Source organism: Anabas testudineus, chromosome 10 (assembly GCF_900324465.2).
Source record: "Anabas testudineus chromosome 10, fAnaTes1.2, whole genome shotgun sequence".
NCBI lineage: Eukaryota > Metazoa > Chordata > Actinopteri > Anabantiformes > Anabantidae > Anabas > Anabas testudineus.
In genome coordinates, this window is record NC_046619.1 from 11,732,783 (window position 1) to 11,760,687 (window position 27,905).

General features: G+C 41.1%; 3 protein-coding genes and 1 pseudogene across 9 annotated transcripts in view; all 4 read left to right on the plus strand.

Annotated features, from left to right (window-relative positions):
• Window positions 1-27,905, plus strand: part of LOC113160594 (protocadherin gamma-C5-like) — a 228,525-nt gene that overhangs the window by 60,430 nt on the left and 140,190 nt on the right. The gene's annotated exons all lie outside the window — the stretch shown is intronic.
• LOC113160859 (cadherin-related tumor suppressor-like) lies at window positions 5,708-18,378 on the plus strand. Its single transcript, XM_026358309.1, is given in 6 exon segments — window positions 5,708-6,837; window positions 12,469-14,265; window positions 15,176-15,436; window positions 15,439-15,783; window positions 15,785-17,635; window positions 18,352-18,378. Coding segments are annotated over 6 exon segments (4,920 nt in total). The 5' UTR covers window positions 5,708-6,198.
• On the plus strand, window positions 18,477-21,060 carry LOC113160602 (annotated as a pseudogene).
• Window positions 25,312-27,777, plus strand: LOC113160860 (protocadherin gamma-A10-like). Its single transcript, XM_026358310.1, has one exon. It carries the CDS (start codon window positions 25,321-25,323, stop codon window positions 27,775-27,777), a length of 2,457 nt encoding a protein of 818 aa, XP_026214095.1. The 5' UTR covers window positions 25,312-25,320.

The window sequence follows — 27,905 nt, forward strand, 5'->3', positions numbered from 1 at the left end:
GCTTCTCCTGTCATCCAAAGCAATGCATGTTAGGTTCATTCGTGATTAGGTGTGAGTGTGCATGGTTGTCTGTCTCTATATGTATAAACAGATACCCTGCCTCTCGCACAGTGACAGCTGGGATGGGCTCCAGCATACTCTCTGCCCCCATTGAGAGGACGAGGGGTTAGGGTAATGGATGGATGGACTCTTGTGCTAAATTTGTCTTTTAAACATCTCTCTCTCTGTCTCTCAGACAACTAACCTTGTGGCATGTGTAATTTTAAACTCAATTTTGTGACATGTCTTGATGGCTCTCATTGATCCACTGTGGCCTAGATTATACTTCACTTGTATGTTGCATCAGTTTGAAATGTCTGCCACATGTCTTAATTTGATTTAAACTGAAGAGTTTATATTACGATGACAACATAATAAACAGAATCATTTATTTTAACTAATGGCGGTTGTTTAGATTGATGGCATAACTTGTATATTTTCATACATTTGAATGCACTCCTTTAGGCTTTGCTAGGTGTGTAATTGAGGCTTGTTTTTGTTTGAGTGTGGTTGCTTGGTTGGCATGTTCTCTAAGGTCTATAACTGTAAAATAGAGCTAATATGTTTAGAGAGAAAATATGTTTTTAATTGAAATGGTCCTCACTTGGACCTGTGTTAAAGACCAGTTGCAGTCTAGATAGAAGATGCTGTCAGAATAACGTTATCTTCTTTTCACATGACCCAAATTATTTTCTTGGTACACAGATATTAGTAACAATTGTCATGCTTGTTTTCCCTGTGTGGACTGATTGGGTCTGATGTGTGGTCATAACTACAAATCTATGCTGCCAGGATTAGTGTTTGAATATCTATTTGTTAGTGTTAAATCTAACACTTCTGCTGTTGACCTGCTTAACTTGGTAACAAACTATCTTGTATTTCTGTTCTTGTGTAAAGGTTTCTCTACTAGGACTACATACAGTAGATACAGACTGGAGTGTAGTGATCTTCACTTTGAGTTGTTGGTTAAAAGACATACTGTTTACTCTTCTTTAGTACTTTTTAAAGCATAATAGCACAGCATTGCAAGCATAGTTCTTATTAAATGCCAGCGGATTTTGTTGAAAACTGCTTTCATACAAGGTTTTGAACTCATCTCTAAAGCATTTGCATAATAATGTAAGTTGCTGTGATGCCAGGCCTTTTCTTATAAAATAAAATAAAAAGATGAGAACAAATCAGAGCGCAAGGTGGCAATAAGTTCCTCTTTCTGGCTTCTTTTGCAGTTTTTATTAGTTTGTAAAGCATCTTAGGCAACAGCTGTTGTTTTTTGCAGTATAAACATTTGAAGTTTGTAGTCTAACATATATTGATTCTGTGTCATTTAACAAAGTTGTTGATATCAATGACGTAATATTTAACACAGGGATTCACTTAACAAAAAAAGTTAGAAGAAATACATTTTAAATAAGTGATTAAACAGTTACTTAATACAAGAAAGTGCATAAAACTAATAATACTACAGGTATATTTTCAGTCTGTGACAAATAAGTAAAATTTACATTTATTTTTTATATTATTGTTTTTGGTGAATATGACTCACGGTGGCGCTATACACCAACCTTAAGACATTTAAATTCTTCTGTACGTAGGTGCGGACACACGTTGCTGTGCTCTTCTATTCAGATAGTGACAGTCACCCTGTAGTCGCAGTTTCTTCTCGGGTTTTACGGTTAAACTGTCTATTTTCTCTTTATTCTTTAACCTGTTAGCAGCTCGTCGTTGATGATGGATGGTAAAACAAGCGTGTTTCAAACGTGCGCGTTTTATTTCCTCCTCCTGTTCTTGCACGACGCAAATGGAGACATCAGCTATTCTTTTCCTGAGGAAATGAAACGAGGATCAGTTATCGGGAATTTAGCCAAAGATCTCGGCTTGGAAACGGGCTCTCTCTCCAACAGAAGAGCCCGCATTGACACTGATGAGACGGAGAAACGTTACTGTGACATAAACGTGAATAACGGAGAGCTGGTTGTTGCCGACAGGATTGACCGAGAGGGGCTTTGTGGAGAAAAGGCTTCGTGCATCCTGAAACATGAGCTTGTCCTGGAGAATCCTCTCGAGCTCCATCGGATCAATCTACACATTCAAGATATTAATGATAATCCCACCAGAGTTTAACGAAGAAAGGATCGATATGGAAATTCGCGAGTCTGCAGACAGGGGAGCTCGTTTTGTGATAGAGGAGGCGCACGATGTGGATGTAGGACAAAATTCAGTTCAGCAGTACAGTCTTAAAAAGAATGATCATTTCATTTTGGCCACTAGTGGAAACTCAGTAGAGCTCGTTCTTGATAAAGAGCTTGATCGTGAAAAACAGCGGGATATTAATTTGGTCCTTACAGCTCTAGATGGTGGCTCCCCTCAAAGATCAGGTACCGTAGTCATACACGTCACTGTGCTGGATGCTAATGATAATGTACCAGTGTTTAGCCAGGCCGTTTATAAAGCCAGTCTTCCTGAAAACTCTCCTGTAGATACTGTAGTGGTCACTGTAAGTGCAACTGATGAAGATGAGGGAATAAACGGAGATGTGACCTATGACTTCGGACATGTTTCAGATGATGTGAAGAAGATATTCAGCATTGATCGTAAAGTAGGTCAGATTCGAGTAATCGGCACTGTTGACTATGAAACCACTAAATCTTTTGAAATTAGAGTTAAAGCAAAAGATGGATTAGGGTTGTCCTCTTACGCCAAGGCCATCATTTCTATCAGTGATGTGAATGACAACGCCCCTGTGGTCAATTTGAAATCATTAACCAACCCTATAGCAGAGAACACCCCACCTGGTACAGAGGTGGGCATCATTAATGTACAGGACAGAGACTCTGACAATAACAGACAGGTCCGCTGCTCCATTCAGCAAAATGTCCCTTTTAAGTTAGTTCCTTCTATCAAAAACTATTATTCTCTGGTGACCACAGGACAACTGGACCGTGAACTAGTGTCTGATTACAACATCACAATCAGTGCCACTGACGAGGGCTCTCCACCTCTGTCCTCCTCTAAAACTGTTCAGTTATCTGTAGCTGACATCAACGACAACCCCCCAGTGTTTGAGGAACAGTCGTACAGCGCATATGTGAGTGAAAATAACAAACCTGGCTCCACTTTATGTTCCGTTACTGCTCGAGACCCCGACTGGAGACAGAACGGTACAGTGATTTATTCTCTGTTACCTGGTGAGGTGAACGGTGCCCCGGTGTCCTCGTACCTGTCAGTTAACGGAGACACGGGGGTGATCCACGCTGTGAGGTCGTTTGATTATGAACAGTTCAGGAGTTTTAAAGTGCAGGTGATGGCCAGAGACAACGGTTCTCCTCCTCTGAGCAGCAACGTGACCGTCAGTGTGTTCATATCGGATGTGAACGACAACTCTCCTCAGATACTGTACCCCGCCCCGGAGGGAAACTCGTTCATGACCGAGCTGGTCCCCAAAGCTGCACACGGAGGCTCTCTGGTGTCCAAAGTGATCGCGGTGGACTCGGACTCCGGACAGAACGCCTGGCTGTCCTATCATATAGTCAAATCCACTGATCCTGGACTTTTCACTATTGGTGTCCACAGCGGAGAGATCAGGACACAGCGGGACATTTCAGAGTCTGACAGCATGAAACAGAACCTTATTGTGTCAGTGAAAGATAACGGACAGCCCTCTCTCTCTGCCACCTGTTCCATGTATTTACTTATTTCTGATAACTTGGCTGAGGTGCCAGAACTGAAGGACATTTCTTATGATGACAAGAATTCCAAACTGACCTCTTATCTGATCATTGCTCTGGTGTCTGTGTCCACGTTCTTTCTGACCTTCATCATCATCATTCTGGGTGTGAGGTTCTGTCGTAGGAGAAAGCCCAGATTGTTGTTTGACGGAGCTGTAGCCATCCCCAGCGCTTATCTCCCTCCTAATTACGCAGATGTTGACGGCACAGGAACTTTACGCAGCACTTACAACTATGACGCATACCTGACAACAGGATCTCGAACCAGTGACTTTAAGTTCGTATCATCTTATAATGACAACACACTGCCTGCTGACCAAACTCTGAGGAAAAGTCCATCAGACTTTGCTGAGGTGTTTGGAGATAGTAACAGTTCTCCCGAGGTAGGCGCTTGTCATGTCATTTGTCTCTAATGTTCAACGCGCAAAACGTCTGCCTATTTCTTTATATGTACCACCTTTTTACCTCGGTAATATTTATGCTTAATTTTTTTCTGTTTGTGGTGTAAGGCAGATGTTCATACAATATGTCAGGTGGATAGTCCACAAGTGGTTCTGAACGTCAGCTTAGGATGCAAATCCTTAATGTGCGTTTTTAATCAATCAACTTTGTTGTTTTTCATTAGATTGTAAAAAATGCATACTACTCAGTACTCTACATACTCTTGCCGTTGTAGATATAAGAAATATCATATAACAGTGAAGATTTGTTGTTTTCTGTTTTCATTTATAATAAAAAAAATAACTTTTTCTCTTTGTTTAATAGTTGTGACACTGCACAAAGATTGAACCAATTTTGACATGAAACGTGTGTCAGTGAAGCAATAGCCTTGTATTCTTAATCTTATTTTGACTCGTGGAACCTTTTTTTATTTTTTACTGATTACTCTGTCTCAGTAACTAAAACTCTTGCACTCATCCTGTACAAACTTTAAGCTTATGACTTACTTTATCTTGCAATTATTAATGGTGACAGGGTTGAAACAAAAACCAAACTCTCACTGGTGTTTTTGAACACCAGGCTCTATACCCTATGAACTTTATAATCATCAGCAGTAGCGCACTTGTTTGTGGTGTCAATACTTATTTCATTACGCCTTCATTGGTCCTTTCTTACATTTGTTCATTAGCATGTTTGAAGTGTTTTATATTTTCCAATAAGTAGGAAAAACTCGCTGCTCCACTTTCAGAAATGTAGAGTAAACATGCTGTATAACATACATTTACTTTAATTCAGTTTGTGATACCTCTGCTTATAGTCAGGTAGGAAGAAAACTTCACTTTATATAGTCAGGCTTGCATATGATGCACTCCCACCACCCTTAAGAAGACAAGCAGTTTGGATAATGGATGAATGGATGTTGCTGCATGGTGTCTTCTAGTAATAAATATTGTCAAACAAGGTGATATAGTTTTGTGTACAGAAACAGTTAGTAAACCTTGCATGGCTTATACAGCTTAGTGTGATGTCTTGTGATTATGCCGTGTCTTTTGCTGTAAAGTAGAGTGCACCACCTCTCACAGGGGATCAGTAGAACCAGAAATTACTAGGATTTGAGGAATATGCAAGGACCTCTACTTGATTCAGACGGTTGTACTCCTGGACACTGAGCAGTATTTTACAGTTAGGGATGTTTTATACAGACTTACCTGTCTCTACAAACCTGCCCCCATCCTGTTTGGAGATGGATCAGTCTGTGAGTTGTGAGTTTCTAGAGCAACAAACTACATCTCAGAAAGTTGAAGTTGGACATGTTAGGCTGGGACAGTATGCGTGTACATGTTCACCGTTATCCCTAGTGCAGTGTAGTGCACTGCAGTGCAGCAACACCGTAGTCTGGTAGACATCAATGTCAGAGTCAATAACAAAATAAACCAATGAGCACTGATATTATTGTCCATCTGTCATTGCTTCAAACATGATATTGTTCTTTATCTACAATATATTAAGTTACTACAACTTCATCTTATGTTGGTCACATGCAAAATAAGATATATTACAATATCAACAGATATTGTGTTTGTGTCTTGTAGTCCATAGATGTAATTATCCTCTGAAACTCTTGGTGACGCTCTTTTATAATGCCTGACTCATGTGTGCTATGGCGTGTCTCTATCTGTGTCAGTGGAACTGGAGTATTGGGTTAGAGCCCAGGGCTGTGTATGCATGCGTGTATGTGTGTGGGTGTGTATGAAGATGAGCAGAAGAGCGAGCCTGAGTGTGTGTATGTGTGAGTTCGTGGGAGACAGAGAGAGAAAGAGAGAGAGAGAGGGAGAGAGAGCTAGAGCAGTGGTGAAATGGGGCTAGAGAGAGGAATCCAAGCTGACAGATTCTCTAATAGCGCATGATTAACTCAGCTGGAGGAGCAGAGAAGCTTTGGATTTCAGCAGCATTTTAAGTTCGATATTCCTATGTTAATGTTTAGGATTTAGCAATGATGTCGACAGTACATCTGTTTCCGAAAGAACGTTTAACAATGGAGCTGCGAATAAACTTAAAATGGTGGCTGCAGTTTTTATTGCTTAGCCTCCTTTTTGGCTGTTTGCTTGGAGAAGTCCGTTATGTCCTTCCAGAGGAGATGCAGCGGGGCTCGGTTATCGGGAATGTTGCGCGGGATCTGGGCTTGAAAGTGACGGAGCTTGGTCCTCGTCGAGCCCGGGTTGTTGCAGAAGGAACTAGCCAGCTGTGTGAACTGGACACTGCGTCAGGGAATCTTTTGATCAGCCAACGGATAGACCGAGAGGAGCTCTGCGCGCAAGCCACTGTGTGCATACTACAGTTTCAGCTCTTACTCGAAGATCCTCTTCAAGCATACAGCTTAGTTTTGGACATAACAGATATAAATGACAACAGTCCAGTGTTTGCTGCAGGGGAGATAAAACTAGATTTAGTTGAATCCACAGTTCTGGGGAGGCGCTTTCCTTTGGAGAGCGCGCATGACCCCGATCTGGGCACCAACTCTGTTCGTGAATACAGACTGAGCTCGAATGATCATTTTGCACTGGAAATGAACACCCACATGAACGACAATGCTTATCCGGAGCTGGTTCTCAAAAAGGCCCTGGACCGTGAGGCCCAAGCTGAACATGTACTGAAAATCAATGGAATTGACGGTGGAAATCCAGTCAGATCAGGGACTGCTTCTATTCTTATACGCGTTTTGGACGCCAATGATAATGTCCCAGTTTTTAGCCAAAGGGTTTACAAAGCCTCTGTGTTAGAGAACTCGGCCCCAGGAACTCTTATAGCAACACTGAATGCCACGGACTTAGATGACGGCCTTTATGGAGAAGTAACGTACTCCTTCAGTCACCTGTCAGACAAAATTGGAGGAGTTATTGAAATTAACCCTCTGAGTGGAGAAATCCGGGTTGTAGGTCTTATTGACTATGAAGAGGCCAGTTCGCACGAGCTGGATGTTCAGGCTAAAGATGGCGGTGGTCAGGCCTCTCACTGTAAACTTGTAATTGATGTAATTGACGTGAACGACAATAAACCCGTGATAGAAATAAAGTCAGCCTCTGCCAATGTAGGTGAAGACTCTAAACCAGGAACTATGATTGCTCTCATTAATATTTATGACCTGGACACTGGAAACAGTGGGCGCGTCACATGCACTATCTCAGACAATGTCCCATTTAAATTTGTATCGGAGGTCAAAAACTATTACATGTTAGTGACTGACGGATTATTAGACCGAGAAGTTCAGCCAGAGTACAACATCACAGTTACAGCCACTGACGCGGGCTCTCCCTCACTCTCCAGTGTAAAAGTTCTAACAATCGTGGTCAATGATATAAACGATAATCCGCCGACTTTTACGCAGAGGGAGTTCAATGCTAACATCTTAGAAAACCAACCCATTGGTACGTTTGTTATGAAAGTGAATGCACGGGACACAGACGACGGATCTTATGCTAAGCTGCTGTACCAAATTTCAAAAGACACCAACTCGGAAGTGTCCTCTTTTCTCACCATAAACCCAGACACAGGAGAGCTGTTCACGTCGCGTCTCTTTGATTACGAACACTTAGTTCACTTCCAAATTAAGGTGACAGCTCGAGATGGAGGTGATCCTCCACTCAGTGCCACCTGCACAATTAATGTTTTTATTAAGGACCAAAATGACAACGCTCCGGTTGTGCTGTATCCTGTCCAAACTAGTGGGTTCATTGCTGAAGATATGGTGCCAGTTGAAGCGCCTAGAGGTTACCTGGTTACTAAAGTGGTAGCTGTGGACGCCGACTCTGGCCATAACGCCTGGCTATCCTACAGAATAATTAAAGCAACGCGGTCCAACCTGTTTATAGTCGGTCAGCATACAGGAGAAATCAGAACAGTGCGAGCTTTCATGGAGGACGATGAGCCAAAGCAAACTGTTGTAGTTTTAGTAACTGATAACGGGCGAGAGTCTCTCTCTGCCACTGCCACAGTCAGCGTGGTCATTGGTAATGGGCTGCCTGTTTTAAGCGAACTTTTTGAGTTTGCAGATGAATCACAGGCCAGCGATAACTTAACGCTCTATTTGATTATCGCTCTGTCAACCGTGTCCTCTCTTTTCATCCTTTTAATTGGTGGGGTGTTTTATTTTAAGCTCTGCAGACACGGTTATGTTTACCGTTCAACCACCGCCAGTCTCCCCGTTTTCCCCACCACCTACTACCCCCCTAGTTTTACAGACTTTAGCCGGTGTGGGACCTTGTTGAATGATGAGCGGTATGATTCCTTCTTAACCACTGGGTCCTGGAGAGGCGATTTTCGTTTCAGCTCAAACACAGACACTGACACACTGAAGAAAAGAAGTGCAGCTTATCAAAAGAGCACTTTAAGGCGCACCAGTACAGACAGAGCTAGTCTGAAGGTGAGGGCAGGTGCACCGCATCCTTGCTATATGGTCAAATGAGCGTCCGCCGTAACATCAAGTAACCCCTGTACTGTGATTTTAATATGGACCGTTTGGCTGTCAAATGAGTTATCATTTCCTCAAATGCTCCTATAGCTGTGTATAGTAACTAGAAAACGTATATTGTGATTGTGTATGTTTACAATATGAACATTTTTCTATGGAAATTTGTGTGCATGAATATGTGCATCACAATGTTTTGTAATGTTTTTGATCTTTAGTATATAACCTCAACCTGGACCTGACCATGAGCAGTTTTAAACTTTCCTGGAACATTTTCCGAAATACTATAACAATAGCATGAATAATTATTGTATCTATGTTTGCTTGGATTTTTTTAAATCAAACTCTGCAATACAATTTTGCATATTTAGTCAGACTTCTTTTGTTCAACTGCCTATTTTTATGATTCCACTTTGTCACTACAGTTAGTTTTCTGTCTCTCACACCATCTTGTAAATTGTTGCTTTGTTATTTTTCTTTATTTCAGTTGTGTACAGTCTTCACACATTCAGACACTGCAGCCAAGTTTGGATAAGGCTGTTTAAGTTTCACAAAACAACACTTTATTTATTGTGTGACAGAGGTTGTCATAGACTGAAATTTAAAGCTTTATACTTTAAGACATGATTTGAACAATGTGTAAACAGACTGTATATATTTAATGTAAAATAAAGAGAATATCGTGTATTACTTCCTCAGTGGCCTTATTATCTTTTGCACAGAACGTGTAAAGGAAACCAGTGAAGCTTATTAATAAGAAAAGCTAAACATGATGATCATTGTAACAAAACTCCAAGGCAGCTTTAATAAACAATAACATGAAAAGCTAACTTTAATGCATGTGCGAAGTGCCAGTCTACACAGATCAAAATAAAGTTTTAGGTTAAGGATATCTTCACACATGTGCCTGTTTGAAGAACTATACAATATCACAAGTAAAGTGTTTTTGATTGCCACATAAGAGAGGAGAGATATGTTCATTTTTCACCCAGTGTAGTTTGACTTTTTTCTGCAGCTTACTGCTGACAAGTTCACTACCTGCTTTTAAATTACTTTTTATCCTGCAAGCGTTGAAGCAAATAACTTTTAATGTGCATCATAAAAAAAATGTTATTTCCACTTTTTTTCCCTTGTGCAGTACATGTTTACAAGCTACTGGTAAATAAAACAAAATAACCTTCATACTTCTCCATTATGACATCAAATCTAGACAGTGAAATATTATTATGTCTCACATGAATAAGATGTTTTCTCAATATAAAAATTCTTGAGAGAATACATGTGTGTTCTTTCTGTCTTATAGCTGCAGGCACATATGTGCTGATTTCAGTCATGGTAGGAGGAAAAAAAAACAGTAGTGTGTTTTTTTTTTTTTTTTTAATTATTATTATTATTATTATCTAGGTCACCAAAACACAGTTTGAAGCAGTGTGACTGACAGTACTTTAAAATGAAAAACAGATAAACACGGCTGATTTCATTATCATACAGTTTTTGTCATAAATAAAGCAACCAAAGATGAGTATAGTTTAGTTTTTATGGAAACCTCTTTTGCAGATCATGGAGGAGAATAAGTAATTTTATGTTTTGTGTATTTATTTGCAACCAGAGACCATGTATTGTATTTCACTGGGTTATTGTCTAGACAAATTCTTGTTTTCTCAGTCTCTTAAATTAGATGCCAATTTGCCATCTAGTACTTGGGTCATACTTTATGGTAATGTCATAAATAAAATCAGCACCTTATAATAGCTGGTAAGTTAGGTATTGCTTTGTGCTAAGAAAATCTAGGGTAACTGCTAAAGACTCAATTCTAAATATATATGTGCTTCTGTGATTCATATTAACAGATTCTTTTTCTCCTTTTTTTTCATGGTGCACTTCCTGAATGGACTTGAAAAACAGGTAAGATGGATATCATTTTTCTTTCTTTTCAAATCTTACACACAGTCTGGAAAATGTTAATCTTAAGTGTTGGTATTACAGCTCCAACATCACACTCAGCTCCCACAATCAACACGTAACACAGCTGACCTAGATTCATTTTCTATTTTTTTCTCTCTCTCTTTTTTTTTGTATTGAAATCACATAACATGCCTAAAATCACGTATGTTTACAAGACAGAAAAATACCCCAAATTCCTATTCATGCAATACTGAAATCGTAACAAACAGTCTTGTAATGCAGGCAGCTGTATTACTCTAAATTGTGTTGTTTTCCATCTAATTTTACCTTAGGTTTCAGCCAACATGAATATTAATCATCCTGGCTGTTGCTGTGCAGTCACTGCCTGAATAATGCACAATCACTATGCGCAGAATGTTGTGCTCTGCAGCAGTACTGTTACATGCTAATATTTTGTGAACAGGGGGATAATGCTGTGCAACATCTTGACCCATTAAAAAACTACATAGGCATTTCTGTAGATGCAGATGTGATGTGTAGATGTGTATAGGTACATACAGAAGAATATACTGCTGTAAAATGTTTTATTCGCGCATGTGGATCAGTGCTGCTGTGTGGTAATTCCACTGCTAAAATGTAGGTCACTCGGCTGGATCAGTTAGACTGGAGCAAGACTATCTGTCTATTTGTATATCTATGTGTGTATGCATCTCTCTGTTTGTCTGTTTATGACAATAGACAAATATGTAATATTTTTAGTTGATATGTATATATATATCCATCTTAGCATTTGAGCTGGAACCTTATACAACAAACACAGTCCAAACTACCCTCATACTTATCCACTTGTTTGTCTAATGAACTCTGGTTAATCCGTCTTAGTCTGTTTTGTTGTTGTTTGTTTATTTATTTATTTTGACTTGTTTGCTCCTCATTGGGTTCTGATATAGAGGCCAGTAACATTAAAGGTTTAAGCACGTATACACTAGAATATTCAATCCACACATTAGAGCCCTGATGCACACATACTGATTATGGTGTTGTTTGGATTTGCCACTGTTGGTGGTGCTGTTGCCTAAGCAGACTAACATCGGCCTTATCACAGAGACACTCGTCACCACCCTACTTTGAAGGAAATAGGCGATGTTGGCACACAAACATCAGTTTTAGTTTAGATGGTGGCGTTGTATGGATTTGTTAAACACAGTATACTTACATTAATACTGTGAGCTTGATAGGACCAGTGGGATAACGGTGCTATCTTGGAACCGATATTCACGGCAGGCAATGGATTCTGTGAAGAGAAAAAGCGCCTCGCTGGGATGGAGAATCTCCATTTTGCTTTTATGTGTTGTTGCAGTAGTTAGCGGACAAATTCGTTATTCTATACCAGAAGAGATGAGGAAAGGACTGTTTGTCGGAGACCTTGCAAAAGACCTGGGCTTGAATGTGAAAAGGTTGGTTTCCGGTCGGGCTCGACTTGTTCTAGATGGTGATAACAAATATGTCGCGCTTGACCAGAACAAAGGACATATTGTTGTCAATGAACGAATTGACAGAGAGAAAATATGCGCAAAGAAATCTCCCTGTAGTTTTAGTCTAGAAATTGTCCTCGAAGATCCACTTGAATTGTTTTCCATTACCACTGAAATACAAGATGTAAACGATCACGCTCCTGCTTTTCCCAAAAAGGAAATTAATCTGGAAATTAGCGAATCGACGCCCACAGGGACTGTATTCTTGCTTGATAGCGCAGCTGATCCTGACGTCGGAATAAATTCTCTGCAGAGTTATTCTCTAAAAGCAAATGAACATTTTGTTCTCAAACAGCACACTCGATCGGATGGGAGTAAATACGCTGAAATGATGCTTCAGAGCAGTTTGGACCGCGAGAAACAAAGCAAACATACGCTCATATTAACGGCTGTGGACGGTGGGGAACCGCAGAGGTCTGGGAGAGTAAAGATCCATGTGTCTGTTCTGGACGCCAACGACAATGCACCCGTTTTTACGGAGTCCATATACAGAGCTTCTGTCCTGGAAAATGTTTTGCGAGGCACAGTCATTGCTAGAGTCAGTGCTACGGATGCGGACCAAGGTTACAATGGTAACGTGACATATTCTTTCACCCACTTAGAAGAGGACTCCTCCTGTCCCTTCGAAATAAATTCTTACACGGGAGAGGTTAAACTCACCGGTGTCATCGATTACGAGGTTACTCCAAATTACGAAATAAACATTCAAGCAAGAGATCCATGGGGTGTAGTGGGCGCCAGCAAATTAATTATCGAGATAGCTGATGTGAATGATAACAGTCCAGTAATCACCATGGCTTCATATTCAGGTAAGATTTCCGAAGATTCTACCCCTGGCACAGTTGTGGCGTTAATTAGTGTTCAAGATAAAGATTCTGGTAAAAATGGACAAGTTCGTTTAAATATAGAGGAAAATCTACCTTTTAAAATCAAGTCGTCTCTCAGAAACTATTACACATTGGTGACGGACCAAAACCTTGACCGAGAGAAGCGTTCCAAGTATAATATCACTCTCACTGCCACAGATGAGGGCTTACCAGCCTTATCGAGTAGAAAAACAGTTATTTTAGACATTACTGATATTAATGATAACGCACCAGCTTTTAGTCAAACTGCTTACGTTACTCGGATAATAGAGAACAATTCTCCTGGTGTCGCTTTGTTGCAGATCCATGCTAGTGATCCAGATCAGGGTCAAAATGCACGCATATCATATTTTCTCATTGACGGTGAGATTAATGGAAATCCGATCTCCACATATTTCTCAGTTAATGCAGAGAGTGGAGTCATTCAGTCTTTGCGTTCACTTGACTATGAGCAAATCAAAGAATACAAAATACAACTTAAAGCGCAGGACGGAGGCTCACCCCCACTAAGTAGGAACACCACAGTTATTGTGCATGTGCAGGACCAGAACGACAACCCTCCCCAGGTTCTGTACCCAGTCCAGACTGGCGGCTCTATGGTGGCTGAAATGGTGCCTCGTTCAGCAGATGTGGGCTATCTGGTGACTAAAGTGGTGGCTGTTGATGTGGACTCTGGACAGAATGCCTGGCTCTCGTATAAACTGCAGAAAGCCACAGACAGGGCGCTGTTTGAAGTGGGCTTACAGAATGGAGAAATAAGAACTATCCGCCAAGTGACTGATAAAGATGCAGTCAAACAAAGACTCACTGTCATAGTGGAGGACAACGGGCAGCCCTCTCGTTCAGCTACAGTCGTAGTTAACGTGGCGGTGGCGGACAGCTTCCCTGAAGTGCTGTCGGAGTTCACGGACTTTCCACACGACAAGGAGTACAATGACAACCTGACTTTTTACTTAGTGTTGGCTCTGGCTGTAGTTTCCTTCCTGTTCATCACGTGTTTAGTGGTTATTATATCAGTCAAAATCTACAGGTGGAGACAGTCTCGCGTCCTGTATCAGTCCAACCTCCCTGTGATTCCATATTATCCACCACGTTACTCAGACACTTTGGGGACAGGGACTCTGCAACACGTGTACAATTACGAGGTGTGCAGGACCACAGACTCCAGAAAGAGTGACATTAAATGCATGCAACCGATGAGTCAAAGTTTCATTAGCGTGGAAGACTCTAGAACTGATACATTGCAGAATGAAGAGAAGTCGGCGGCAGTATCTCACATGTCTACTCTGGTAAGTAGAAATGAGTAAAATGTGTGAGAATTACATCAGTTTGACTGAAAGCTTATTTTTATGTATTTATATTGTTGTTATTTGTACCACAGACATATTGCTGTGTCTACAAAGTAGTCGAGTCTGAAGCTATGTCGCTGTCCACGGTGCTGAAGTGCTGCTTTGTGTGATATAAACTAGTAAAATGTCAACTGCCATATGACGTTTTTCAGTTGGGTTTATTTTAAAGACACCTTGGCATAATAATAATAATAATAATAACAACAACAACAACAACAACAACAACAACAATTTTGTAGTTTGGCCCCCCAAAAAAATCACTTTAGGTAATTTTTTGCTACTTTTTTGTCGGTGTATTGTTCACTAGCGAATCCAGTCCCGGCTTCTCTTTGTTTCGTTTTTGTAGAGTCACTGGCACCATTTCTTGTCAGCTATGCTGTATTTTTTTCACTGGTCACGGATTGATGGTCTTGCACACATATCATTATGCCAACAGAATAGATTTTTGAATTTTAAATATTAGGTAAAGGCAAAGAAAAACAAATTGTTCTATATAATTAATTTTTTTTTTTTTACCTCAGCTTACATTATTAAACTACCAACTGTGAATAAAGAGAATCCTAAAAACAAAACCTTTAGACCTTGATATGTGTTCATAAGAGTTTAGTATTTAAGCCTCTAAGTGACGCTGTTGCATGCTAAATCACTTCTACCATTCATCGTGAGGAAGTCTTGTTCCCTCCCCTACCATTCCGTTTTGTCAGAGGAGATGATCTGTGTTTCATACGAAGTGGGACTTACAGCAACCGCTGTCGATTTACACGTTTAACGCTCATATAAATGAACCTGAAATGTTGACGCTTTTCTCACTTAGTTAAAATCTTGATTACGTTTTACTCTTTGCTTTAAGATCTTTTTTCACATGGCATTTAAAGAACAAAATCGAGACAGAGGAGTAAAATGGCGATTGTTTGGGCGGCTGCGAAGGGCACTGTACCTGTTTATTTTTCTGTTTAATCTTCTCAATCAAGCGGAGGCACAGATTCGGTACTCTATCCCAGAGGAAATGAGGAAGGGATCTAATGTTGGTAACATCGCACAAGACCTTGGTTTGGATCTGAAAAGGCTCCGCTCCGGTCGGGCCCGTATCGTGACGGGAGAAAACATCCAGTCTACACCGAGCTGAAGACAGACAAAGGGATTCTAGTCGTGAACGAGAGAATAGACCGAGAGCAATTGTGTGGAGATGAGATACCATGTAGCTTTACCTTTGAGATTTTACTGGAAAACCCAATGGAGTTACACCCTGTGACCATAGAAGTACTAGACGTAAACGACAATGCACCCACGTTTCAGAACAGCAACCTTGAATTTGAAATAAGTGAATCTGCTGCGCTTGGCTCCCGTTTTGTTTTAGAGAGTGCGTACGATGCCGATGTCGGAGGAAACGGTCTACAGAACTACGTTTTAACTCCGAACGACAATTTTGTTTTAAAACAGCATGTTAATCTGGACGGTCAGTAAATATGCTGAGATGGTGCTTCAGAAAGCCTTAGACAGAGAAGAACAGCCTCACATGTCGCTGAAGCTGTCGGCTGTGGACGGCGGAAATCCGCAGAAATCGGGTACAGTAAACATAGATGTCCACATTCTAGATGCCAATGATAATGCTCCCGTGTTTAATCAGTCTGTGTATAAGGCTGCAGTGACTGAAAATGAAGTAAAAGGTGCTTACATTGTCACTGTAAATGCGAGCGATGTAGACAGCGGTCTGAACGGTAAAGTAACTTATTCCTTTTCAAAATCAAAAGCAGGAGTGACTGATTTGTTCGATATAGATGAGACTACTGGAAGAATATATGTAGCAAAGACAATAGATTTTGAAAAGGACAAAAAAATTGAATTCAGGGTTGAAGCTAAAGATCAAGGAGGACTGACAGATTCGAGCAAAGTTGAAATTGAGGTTATCGATGTAAATGATAACGCGCCGGTCATTACCGTTATGTCATTCACGAGTCCTATATCAGAGGACTCTCCTGTTGGTACCACTATTGGTATAATTAATGTAAAAGATCTTGATTCGGGTGAAAACGGGCAAGTAAGGTGCGCGATCGATGGCAATGTTCCTTTTAAAATTAAATCCAATGTGAGAAATTATTATGCAGTCATGACTGATGCTGCATTAGATCGTGAAACTCTGTCAGAGTGTAACATCACTGTCATCGTCTCAGACGCAGGATCACCTTCACTCTCAACTAAAAAAACATTTTATCTAAAGGTATCGGATGTAAATGATAATTCTCCAGTATTTTCACAAAGCAGTTACAGTGCTTTGATAGCAGAGAATAACTATCCGGGTGATTCTGTACTAAGTGTCTATGCAAAAGACCTCGATGAAAACCATAATGCCCGTATTTCTTATATTTTGGAAGACTGCGAGATCGGAGGATCCCCAGTGTCTGAGTTCGTGTCAGTTAGTGCAGAAAACGGTGTAATTCGCGCAGTTCGTTCATTTGATTATGAGCAAATCAAACAGCTGGTATTCACCGTCAAAGCGCAGGATGGAGGCTCTCCTCCACTCACTAGTAATGTGACTGTGAAAATACTGATCCAGGACCAGAACGACAACCCTCCTCAGGTTCTCTACCCAGTCCAGACTGGCGGCTCTATGCTGGCTGAAATGGTGCCTCGTTCAGCAGATGTGGGCTATCTGGTGACTAAAGTGGTGGCTGTTGATGTGGACTCTGGACAGAATGCCTGGCTCTCGTATAAACTGCAGAAAGCCACAGACAGGGCGCTGTTTGAAGTGGGCTTACAGAATGGAGAAATAAGAACTATCCGCCAAGTGACTGATAAAGATGCAGTCAAACAAAGACTCACTGTCATAGTGGAGGACAACGGGCAGCCCTCTCGTTCAGCTACAGTCGTAGTTAACGTGGCGGTGGCGGACAGCTTCCCTGAAGTGCTGTCGGAGTTCACGGACTTTCCACACGACAAGGAGTACAATGACAACCTGACTTTTTACTTAGTGTTGGCTCTGGCTGTAGTTTCCTTCCTGTTCATCACGTGTTTAGTGGTTATTATATCAGTCAAAATCTACAGGTGGAGACAGTCTCGCGTCCTGTATCAGTCCAACCTCCCTGTGATTCCATATTATCCACCACGTTACTCAGACACTTTGGGGACAGGGACTCTGCAACACGTGTACAATTACGAGGTGTGCAGGACCACAGACTCCAGAAAGAGTGACTGTAAGTTCGGCAGAGCTGGTAGTCAGAACGTGCTGATAATGGACCCCAGTTCAACAGGGACGATGCAGCGGATACAGAGTGAAAAGAGCATCCTGGATGAACCAGACTCTCCCCTAGAGGTTAGTTGGAACATTTAGTTACGTCTTTGTCTCTTTTGTTGATTTGTTTTGGTTTTGTTGCGTTGATCTACAGTTATGTCCATGATGTCACGTGCAGTACCATGGACAGCACCTCAGCTTTTTGCGCCATTTAGATGAGATGGACTTCTGCTTCTGCAAGCCCTGTAGGTTTAGCAGTGGAAAACATACTTTGTAGCTGTGAAGTTATTTGGCATGTAAAACAATGTAAATGTTTTTTTTTAGAGGTTCCTTACCTCCATTGATAGTGGGCGTTGTGTTTCATGTGCCTAATTTTGGCGATCGTAAAACGCGGGAATTTATTTTTTAGTTTGGATTGCTAGATATACTTTGTAAATGTTTCATAGTGTTTGTTTTTACGATTTTAATTAAATATTAGTAATAAACAATATTGTGTTGTTATAAAGCGGACGACATTGAAGGTAATATATGCCCATTTGATTACTTGAACTCCCAGTCTTTTGCTGTAGAATATGAATGAATGAATATAAGTTGCTATAAGTCTATTTTCCCTTGTCAATATCATTACTATGCGTTTTTTCATTCCAACATATTAAAATTATTCATATTCATTTAAAGTTGTTCTCATTATTATAGGAACATAGGAAAATATAACGAGCCTTTTATTTATTCACTGAATTGTAAACGTTTTGTTAAGAAAAAAATCCCTCGATTTTTGCTTGATTTTCATCTTTTAGACTCTAAGCGACGCTGTTGGTCAGTAAAACATTTTCTATCTTGTGTCGTCATTCAGTCCATCCCCTGGTACTCTTTACAGTGAAGAAGGCTCATTGTGTTTAGTTGAGCTTTTGGACGCACAATGTCTCCCGTACCGACATGTAAGCGTTGAAGAGGTGTGTAGATGTAACCAGGAAGCTGAAAAACGAACTCGGTTTACTGTCATATCAAGTGGATTCGCGGACGTTTTCGATTCTTTGTTGTCACAATGGAAACTCAAAGATCTCCCACCCAAATATTTCTAAGATGGCGATTGTTTTACGGATTACGACGGCACATAGGGGTGGTGTTGGTGCTGCTTCATGTAGTTAACATGGTCGGTGGTCAGATCCGGTATTCTATACCAGAGGAGATGAAGAAAGGCTCTGTTATTGGTAATGTAGCACAGGACCTTGGATTGGATCTGAAAAGGCTGCGCTCTGGTCGGGGTCGCATCGTGACCGGAGAAAACATCCAGTACACCGAGCTGAAGACAGACAAAGGGATTCTAGTCGTGAACGAGAGAATAGACCGAGAGCAGCTCTGTGGAGACATAACACCGTGTAGCTTCAGCTTTGAGGTGATTTTAGAAAATCCAATAGAGTTGCACAGAATTACTGTTGAGGTTTTGGATATAAACGATCACGCTCCCGTTTTTCCAAATAAAGAGAGACCAACCCGTTTTGAAATAAGTGAATCAGCTGTAGTGGGTGTGCAGTTTCCACTGCAGAGTGCTGAGGATCTTGATGCGGGCCAAAACGCGCTGCAACATTATGTTTTATCACCAAACGATAATTTTATATTGAAGCAACACGCAAATCCAGATGGAAGCAAATATGTGGAAATGGTGCTTCAGAAACCTTTAGACAGAGAACAACATCCGCATCTGTCTTTAAAACTGATCGCAGTGGACGGAGGAACACCGCAGAAATCTGGTACAGTAAATATAGACGTCACTGTCTTAGATGTAAATGATAACGCTCCAGTTTTCAACCAGTCTGTGTATAAAGCATCTGTGATGGAAAACACAATGAAAAGGCACTAACGTCATCACAGTAAATGCCACAGACGCTGACAGCGGTTCAAATGGAGTCATTACATACAGTTTGTCTAAAATGAAAGGAAGTGCAGCAGATATATTCAGTATTAATGAAAACACAGGTTTAATATCTGTTTCTGGTCAATTAGACTATGAAAAGCACAGAAAGTACGAGGTGAGAGTGGAGGCAAAGGACCAGGGTGGTCTAATTGGAACAAGTAAGGTTATTTTTGAGGTTGTTGATGTTAATGACAATCCTCCAGTTATAAATATAATGTCATTTTCCAATCTGTTGTCTGAGGATGCGCCACCTGGTACGACAGTTGCTGTTTTTAACATAAAAGATGCAGATTCTGAGAAAAATGGACAAATACGATGTTCTATAGATGGCACAGTTCCCTTTAAAATAGAATCGTCTCTCACAAACTATTACAATTTAGTCTCAGATCAACATTTCGATAGGGAATCTGTATCAGAATATAACATAACGATCACAGCCAGAGATTTTGGCTCTCCTCCTCTTTCCAGCTCAACTAAATTGCATCTTAAAATCTCCGACGTAAATGACAACGCACCAGTATTTGACAAAAACAGTTACTCTGCTTATATCACAGAAAATAATTCCCCGGGATTTTCTATATTTGCTGTCAGTGCACGGGACTCTGACTGGAATCAAAACGCCAGAGTCTCATATCTTTTAGAGGACACTCAAGTCAATGGTAGTCCAGTTTCTAGTTATGTGTCTTTAAACTCTGAGACTGGAGTTATTAGCGCCGTTCGCTCTTTTGATTATGAACAAATTAAAGAGCTTCAGCTGGTGGTCAAAGCGCAGGATGGAGGCTCTCCTCCACTCAGTAGTAATGTGACTGTGAAAATACTGATCCAGGACCAGAACGACAACCCTCCTCAGGTGCTGTACCCAGTCCAGACTGGCGGCTCTATGGTGGCTGAAATGGTGCCTCGTTCAGCAGATGTGGGCTATCTGGTGACTAAAGTGGTGGCTGTTGATGTGGACTCTGGACAGAATGCCTGGCTCTCGTATAAACTGCAGAAAGCCACAGACAGGGCGCTGTTTGAAGTGGGCTTACAGAATGGAGAAATAAGAACTATCCGCCAAGTGACTGATAAAGATGCAGTCAAACAAAGACTCACTGTCATAGTGGAGGACAACGGGCAGCCCTCTCGTTCAGCTACAGTCGTAGTTAACGTGGCGGTGGCGGACAGCTTCCCTGAAGTGCTGTCGGAGTTCACGGACTTTCCACACGACAAGGAGTACAATGACAACCTGACTTTTTACTTAGTGTTGGCTCTGGCTGTAGTTTCCTTCCTGTTCATCACGTGTTTAGTGGTTATTATATCAGTCAAAATCTACAGGTGGAGACAGTCTCGCGTCCTGTATCAGTCCAACCTCCCTGTGATTCCATATTATCCACCACGTTACTCAGACACTTTGGGGACAGGGACTCTGCAACACGTGTACAATTACGAGGTGTGCAGGACCACAGACTCCAGAAAGAGTGACTGTAAGTTTGGCAGAGCTGGTAGTCAGAACGTGCTGATAATGGACCCCAGTTCAACAGGGACGATGCAGCGGATACAGAGTGAAAAGAGCATCCTGGATGAACCAGACTCTCCTCTAGAGGTTAGTTAGTTTGTTGTCTTACCTGGTAATCTTTATGCTTGTATTTTTGTTACATCTGTAAAAAATAGCTCAATATTGTGTTTTAACGTTCATCACAATCAAAAGCATCCCATTTAGGTCATATATATTGGAATTATTTTTTTATATTCCACAAAAACATGTTATACGGACAAATGTCAAAAATGATATCGCATACTTTAAATCCAAACATAATAACTCTCACAGCTGGTGTTGATAACAGCGCTTGTAAAATAATTTCTTTTCTTCCACACCCTAAACTTTTGTTGTAATAATTGCTACTCGTACTAAAGTCTTCGTTTGTTCTTCTTCATCTTACTACAGAACAGTAGGATTGTACATTATAGCTGTTCACTGCAATTCCCAAAACAAGTCTTTATGTTATAACCTTTCAGTGATTTACTTGTTTCAACACAGGTAGTTTCCCAGAATGTAATATTCTTCATTCAGTTTTCTCATTTGGTCTCTTTTTGAACAGTAGTGTAGGAAAACCTGTCATTTTTAATGAATTTGTTTAGCTTTTTTGTCTTTTTTGCAAAATAAATACGTCTATTGTTTTTCATCTTAAGATGCATAATCGATTTGGTCACAAGTGAATTACTGCCTATGTGCAATGGTTGCCTGTGCTTTTTTTATATATTAGAGGACAGTGATGAAATAGTTTATTTCTATTTCTCTGTAAAAATCATTGTCAACATTCAGTTACAGTGCAAATGGAATTTCAAAAAATGTTCCCTGTATATATTGATATTCATGCACTGAACTCTGAGGGACGCTGTTGGTCAAGTAAAAACAAATGTTACTCGTGTTTTAGGCGGTGCCTTGCTTTCTTCTGCCCTACTGAGGGTTGATGTACTCAGTAAACGACAGTGAACTGGGGGCAGACAGGCGGTCTAGAGTTTACATTTCTCTCTAATATTTCAATTACAACCTGCCATTGAAATACGTTACCTTTAACCTTCAGGTTTTCTGAGAGTAGTGCTTGCATAGTACCTTTCATATCGGCTTTTTGATAGCATGGATTTTAGCGAATATCTGTACCGGAATAGAAGATGGCGTATTTGCTACAAACTGACGCAGTGTTGCTTGTTGTTTTTGCTTTTTCTGGACCACACTGCCAGTGGTCAGATACGTTATTCAGTCCCAGAAGAGATGAAGAAAGGATCCCTTATTGGGAATGTCGCTTCGGACCTGGGGATAGATATCCAGAGGCTCCGTTCTGGCCGGGCCCGAATCGTGACCGGAGACAGTTATCAGTACACCGAGCTGAAAACAGACAAAGGGATTTTAGTCGTGAGTGAGAGAATAGACCGAGAGCAGCTTTGTGGAGACGTGACACCGTGCAGCTTCAACTTTGATTTGATTTTAGAAAACCCGATGGAACTCCATCATGTTACAGTCGAAGTATTAGACATAAATGATAATTCACCTTCCTTTCCTCAGCACGACATGAAATTGACGATCATAGAATCAGCCGCTCTGGGAGCGCGTTTTGTTTTGCCAACAGCCAATGACCCTGACGTAGGAGTCAATGGGCTTCAGGACTATCATTTGTCTACTAATGAAAACTTTGTTTTACGAAAGCATTCAAATACTGACGGAAGAAAATATGCAGAGATTGTACTTGAGAAACCATTAGATAGAGAGCGCGATCCAAGTCTGTCCCTAAAGCTGATTGCAGTGGACGGCGGAACACCACAGAAATCTGGTACAGTAAATATAGATATCACTGTCCTGGATGCTAACGACAATTCTCCTGTTTTTAATCAGTCAGTCTACAAGGGCACTGTAATGGAAAATGCCCCGAAAGGTTCTTATATCGCCACTGTTAATGCAACTGATGCAGATAGCGGAACACATGGTTTGGTTCACTATTCTGTTTCCAAAATGCAAGGTAGTATTGACAGCATTTTTGAAATTAATGAGACCACTGGTGTTATATTTCTTTTAGGGGAGGTTGACTATGAAAAAGCAAAAAAATATGAAATTCACATTGAAGCAACAGACCAAGGCGCTTTGACAGACTCGAGTAAAGTAATAGTCGACGTGATTGATGTAAATGATAATGCACCTGTCATTAATGTGATGTCATTCACCAGTCCCGTGTCAGAAGACTCCCCTCCTGGTACAACTGTTGGTATCATAAATGTTAAAGACCTTGATTCAGGTAATAACGGACACGTGACTTGTAGAATAGTACAAAACGCACCATTCCAAATTAAATCTAATTTAAGAAACTACTATACTTTGGTAACAGATACTGTGTTAGACCGCGAAACCGTCCCAGAGTATAACATCACTGTCGTAGCGACAGATGCAGGAATACCTCCACTCTCAACCAAAATAACCTTTAACCTAAAAGTTTCTGATGTGAACGATAATGCTCCTGTGTTTTTACAAAGTGTTTACAAGGCGTTTATCGTAGAAAATAACTCTCCAAGTGTTTCTCTACTTACTATAAGAGCACAGGATCCAGATGAAAACCAGAACGCCCGTATATCGTACTTTCTTGATGTTAATGACGTAAGCGGATCTCCATTGTCTGACTGTGTTTCTGTCAATGCACAAAGCGGAGTGATACATGCTGTGCGTTCATTTGATTATGAGCAAATTAAGCAAGTAGATTTTGTAGTAAAAGCGCAGGATGGAGGCTCTCCTCCACTCAGTAGTAATGTGACTGTGAAAATACTGATCCAGGACCAGAACGACAACCCTCCTCAGGTTCTGTACCCAGTCCAGACTGGCGGCTCTATGGTGGCTGAAATGGTGCCTCGTTCAGCAGATGTGGGCTATCTGGTGACTAAAGTGGTGGCTGTTGATGTGGACTCTGGACAGAATGCCTGGCTCTCGTATAAACTGCAGAAAGCCACAGACAGGGCGCTGTTTGAAGTGGGCTTACAGAATGGAGAAATAAGAACTATCCGCCAAGTGACTGATAAAGATGCAGTCAAACAAAGACTCACTGTCATAGTGGAGGACAACGGGCAGCCCTCTCGTTCAGCTACAGTCGTAATTAACGTGGCGGTGGCGGACAGCTTCCCTGAAGTGCTGTCGGAGTTCACGGACTTTCCACACGACAAGGAGTACAATGACAACCTGACTTTTTACTTAGTGTTGGCTCTGGCTGTAGTTTCCTTCCTGTTCATCACGTGTTTAGTGGTTATTATATCAGTCAAAATCTACAGGTGGAGACAGTCTCGCGTCCTGTATCAGTCCAACCTCCCTGTGATTCCATATTATCCACCACGTTACTCAGACACTTTGGGGACAGGGACTCTGCAACACGTGTACAATTACGAGGTGTGCAGGACCACAGACTCCAGAAAGAGTGACTGTAAGTTCGGCAGAGCTGGTAGTCAGAACGTGCTGATAATGGACCCCAGTTCAACAGGGACGATGCAGCGGATACAGAATGAAAAGAGCATCCTGGATGAACCAGACTCTCCTCTAGAGGTTGGTTAAATAATTGCCTTTGTCAAACTATTTCTTTTGATATGTTTAGTTTCTTTGAGAAATCAAATGATGTATCATTTTCAGCACCATGGACAGCATCTAACTTACCATCACTTTATACAATTACCATTTCTACATTAATATTTGGAACTTTAAAATATTTGGTTTTACTTCATTATGCTATGTCTCACGTGCATAAATACAAATTTAACATATTCTACAGTGCCGTGATCTCTAGTGGCTGTGCAGCCATTTGTGCAAATTTGGTTTTCATGTGGCGTTGTCAGAAGACCAATAAACGACGTTTCCCTCATCAGTTAATCAACTAATAGAATTGTGTTGGTAATTCGCTTGTGTATGTTGTAATTTTGTGAGTTGTGTTGCAATGCGGTTTTTGTAGTAATTACTAAAAACAAAGTTATTACTTTACTTCATAATTTCTTAAAATATTTTAAAACGGAATTTGATTACCTTTCAATTAGGTATATACAAGTATTTAATTTTTCCAGAAATAACCATGTGTTTCATGGCGTTACTGACTTTGGACTCTACGGGACGCTGTTGGTCAATACAAAATTATATCCCTAACAATACTCTCAACAGTCCCCTCCCTTACAACCGTGGCCTATGAAAGCAAAAGAAACTGTGAGCATTATGTGGGCTGACAGTCGCGCAAGACAGACCAACGTTATTTCGTGTCTCTATTCAGATACTCAGTAAGATAGGAAATATACATTTTAGAAAAAAACATCGTCCTCTGATCGGCACGTAAACGTTCACGTTATTTTTTCTTTTGTTATGGCCTATGGAATACGAACCTGCAGTCAATGCGTAAAATGGCGCTTTGGCTGCGGACAGACTTGGCAGATTCTGATGTTCCTTTTCGGTTTAATTTTCATGGTCAATGGGCATATCCGATATTCAATCCCGGAGGAGATGAAGAAAGGCTCCCTAATCGGTAATGTAGCACAAGATCTTGGTTTGGATCTGAAAAGGCTCCGCTCGGGTCGGGCCCGTATCGTGACTGGAGAAAACATCCAGTACACCGAGCTGAAGACAGACAAAGGGATTCTAGTCGTGAACGAGAGAATAGACCGAGAGCAGCTTTGCGGAGACATAACACCATGTAGCTTCAGCTTTGAAGTGATTTTAGAAAATCCAATGGAGCTACACCAAATTACAGTTGAAATAACAGACATTAATGATCATTCACCTACGTTCAAAAGAAGTAACATCCACTTTGACATCAGCGAAATAGCTAATATTGGCTCTCGTTTTCCACTGACAAGTGCTGAAGATCTCGATGTGGGTGTTAATGACCTGAGAGAATATATTTTGACCGATAATGACAATTTTGCTTTAAAACAAATGTCGAGTGCAGATGGAAAGAAATATGCAGAGATGGTGCTTCAGAAGGCATTAGACAGAGAGACAAATCCCAACCTGTCCCTGAAGCTGATAGCTGTAGACGGCGGAACTCCGCAGAGATCGGGTACAGTAAACATAGATATCACTGTTCTCGATGCCAATGATAATGCACCGGTGTTTAATCAATCTGTATATAAAGCCACAGTGATGGAAAACGCTCCCAGAGACACATACGTTATCACTGTTTATGCTAGTGACGCAGATTTCGCGTCCAATAGTATTGTATCTTACTTCTTTTCAGACCTCAGCAGTGGTCTCAGTGATTTGTTTAACATTAATGAAAACACTGGTACCATTCTAATAAAAGGTTTGATCGATTATGAAAAAGACAAAAAGTATGAACTGAGAATTGAGGCAAAAGACCAAGGAGGGCTGACAGATTCGAGTAAAGTGATCATCGAAGTAACTGATGTCAATGACAACGCCCCTATTTTAAGCGTCATGTCATTCACCAGTCCAGTGACAGAAGACTCCCCTCCTGGTACAACTATTGGAATTATCAATGTTAAAGACTCTGACTCAGGCGATAACGGACAGGTAACATGTAAATTAGAACAAAACTCACCTTTCAAAATTAAATCTGATTTAAGGAACTACTATACTTTGGTAACAGATTCTCATTTGGACCGTGAAAGTGTTTCAGAGTATAACATCACTGTAATTGCTACAGATGCAGGAATACCTCCTCTCTCGACGAAGAGAACGTTTAATTTAAAGGTTTCTGATGTGAACGACAATGCTCCAGTGTTTTCAAAAAGTCTTTACAATGCGTTTATTGTAGAGAACAACTCTCCAGGTGTGTCTGTTCTGACGCTGAGGGCTAAAGACCCCGATGAGAACCAAAATTCTCGTCTATCTTATATTCTGGAGAACACTAATATCGGTGGATCACCAGTTTCTGATTATGTTTCTGTAAATGCAGAAAGCGGAGTAGTACACGCAGTACGCTCTTTTGATTATGAGCAAATCAAACAGTTGGTATTAGTCATCAAAGCGCAGGATGGAGGCTCTCCTCCACTCAGTAGTAATGTGACTGTGAAAATACTGATCCAGGACCAGAACGACAACCCTCCTCAGGTTCTGTACCCAGTCCAGACTGGCGGCTCTATGGTGGCTGAAATGGTGCCTCGTTCAGCAGATGTGGGCTATCTGGTGACTAAAGTGGTGGCTGTTGATGTGGACTCTGGACAGAATGCCTGGCTCTCGTATAAACTGCAGAAAGCCACAGACAGGGCGCTGTTTGAAGTGGGCTTACAGAATGGAGAAATAAGAACTATCCGCCAAGTGACTGATAAAGATGCAGTCAAACAAAGACTCACTGTCATAGTGGAGGACAACGGGCAGCCCTCTCGTTCAGCTACAGTCGTAGTTAACGTGGCGGTGGCGGACAGCTTCCCTGAAGTGCTGTCGGAGTTCACGGACTTTCCACACGACAAGGAGTACAATGACAACCTGACTTTTTACTTAGTGTTGGCTCTGGCTGTAGTTTCCTTCCTGTTCATCACGTGTTTAGTGGTTATTATATCAGTCAAAATCTACAGGTGGAGACAGTCTCGCGTCCTGTATCAGTCCAACCTCCCTGTGATTCCATATTATCCACCACGTTACTCAGACACTTTGGGGACAGGGACTCTGCAACACGTGTACAATTACGAGGTGTGCAGGACCACAGACTCCAGAAAGAGTGACTGTAAGTTCGGCAGAGCTGGTAGTCAGAACGTGCTGATAATGGACCCCAGTTCAACAGGGACGATGCAGAGGATACAGAGTGAAAAGAGCATCCTGGATGAACCAGACTCTCCTCTGGAGGTTAGTTTAAACATTTAGCTTCTTGTATTGCGGTTATTTGTCTTTGTGATTTAAATTGCGTTATAGTTGACTGATGCACATAAAACTGTCATGTTCAGCACCACGGACAGCATCTGACACTGTCTGACCTCGTATGATTACTGCTT

Bases quoted from the DNA above. Each gene is read 5' to 3' on its own strand.
- LOC113160860 (XM_026358310.1), top strand. From the start codon at position 25,321: ATGGCCTATGGAATACGAACCTGCAGTCAATGCGTAAAATGGCGCTTT.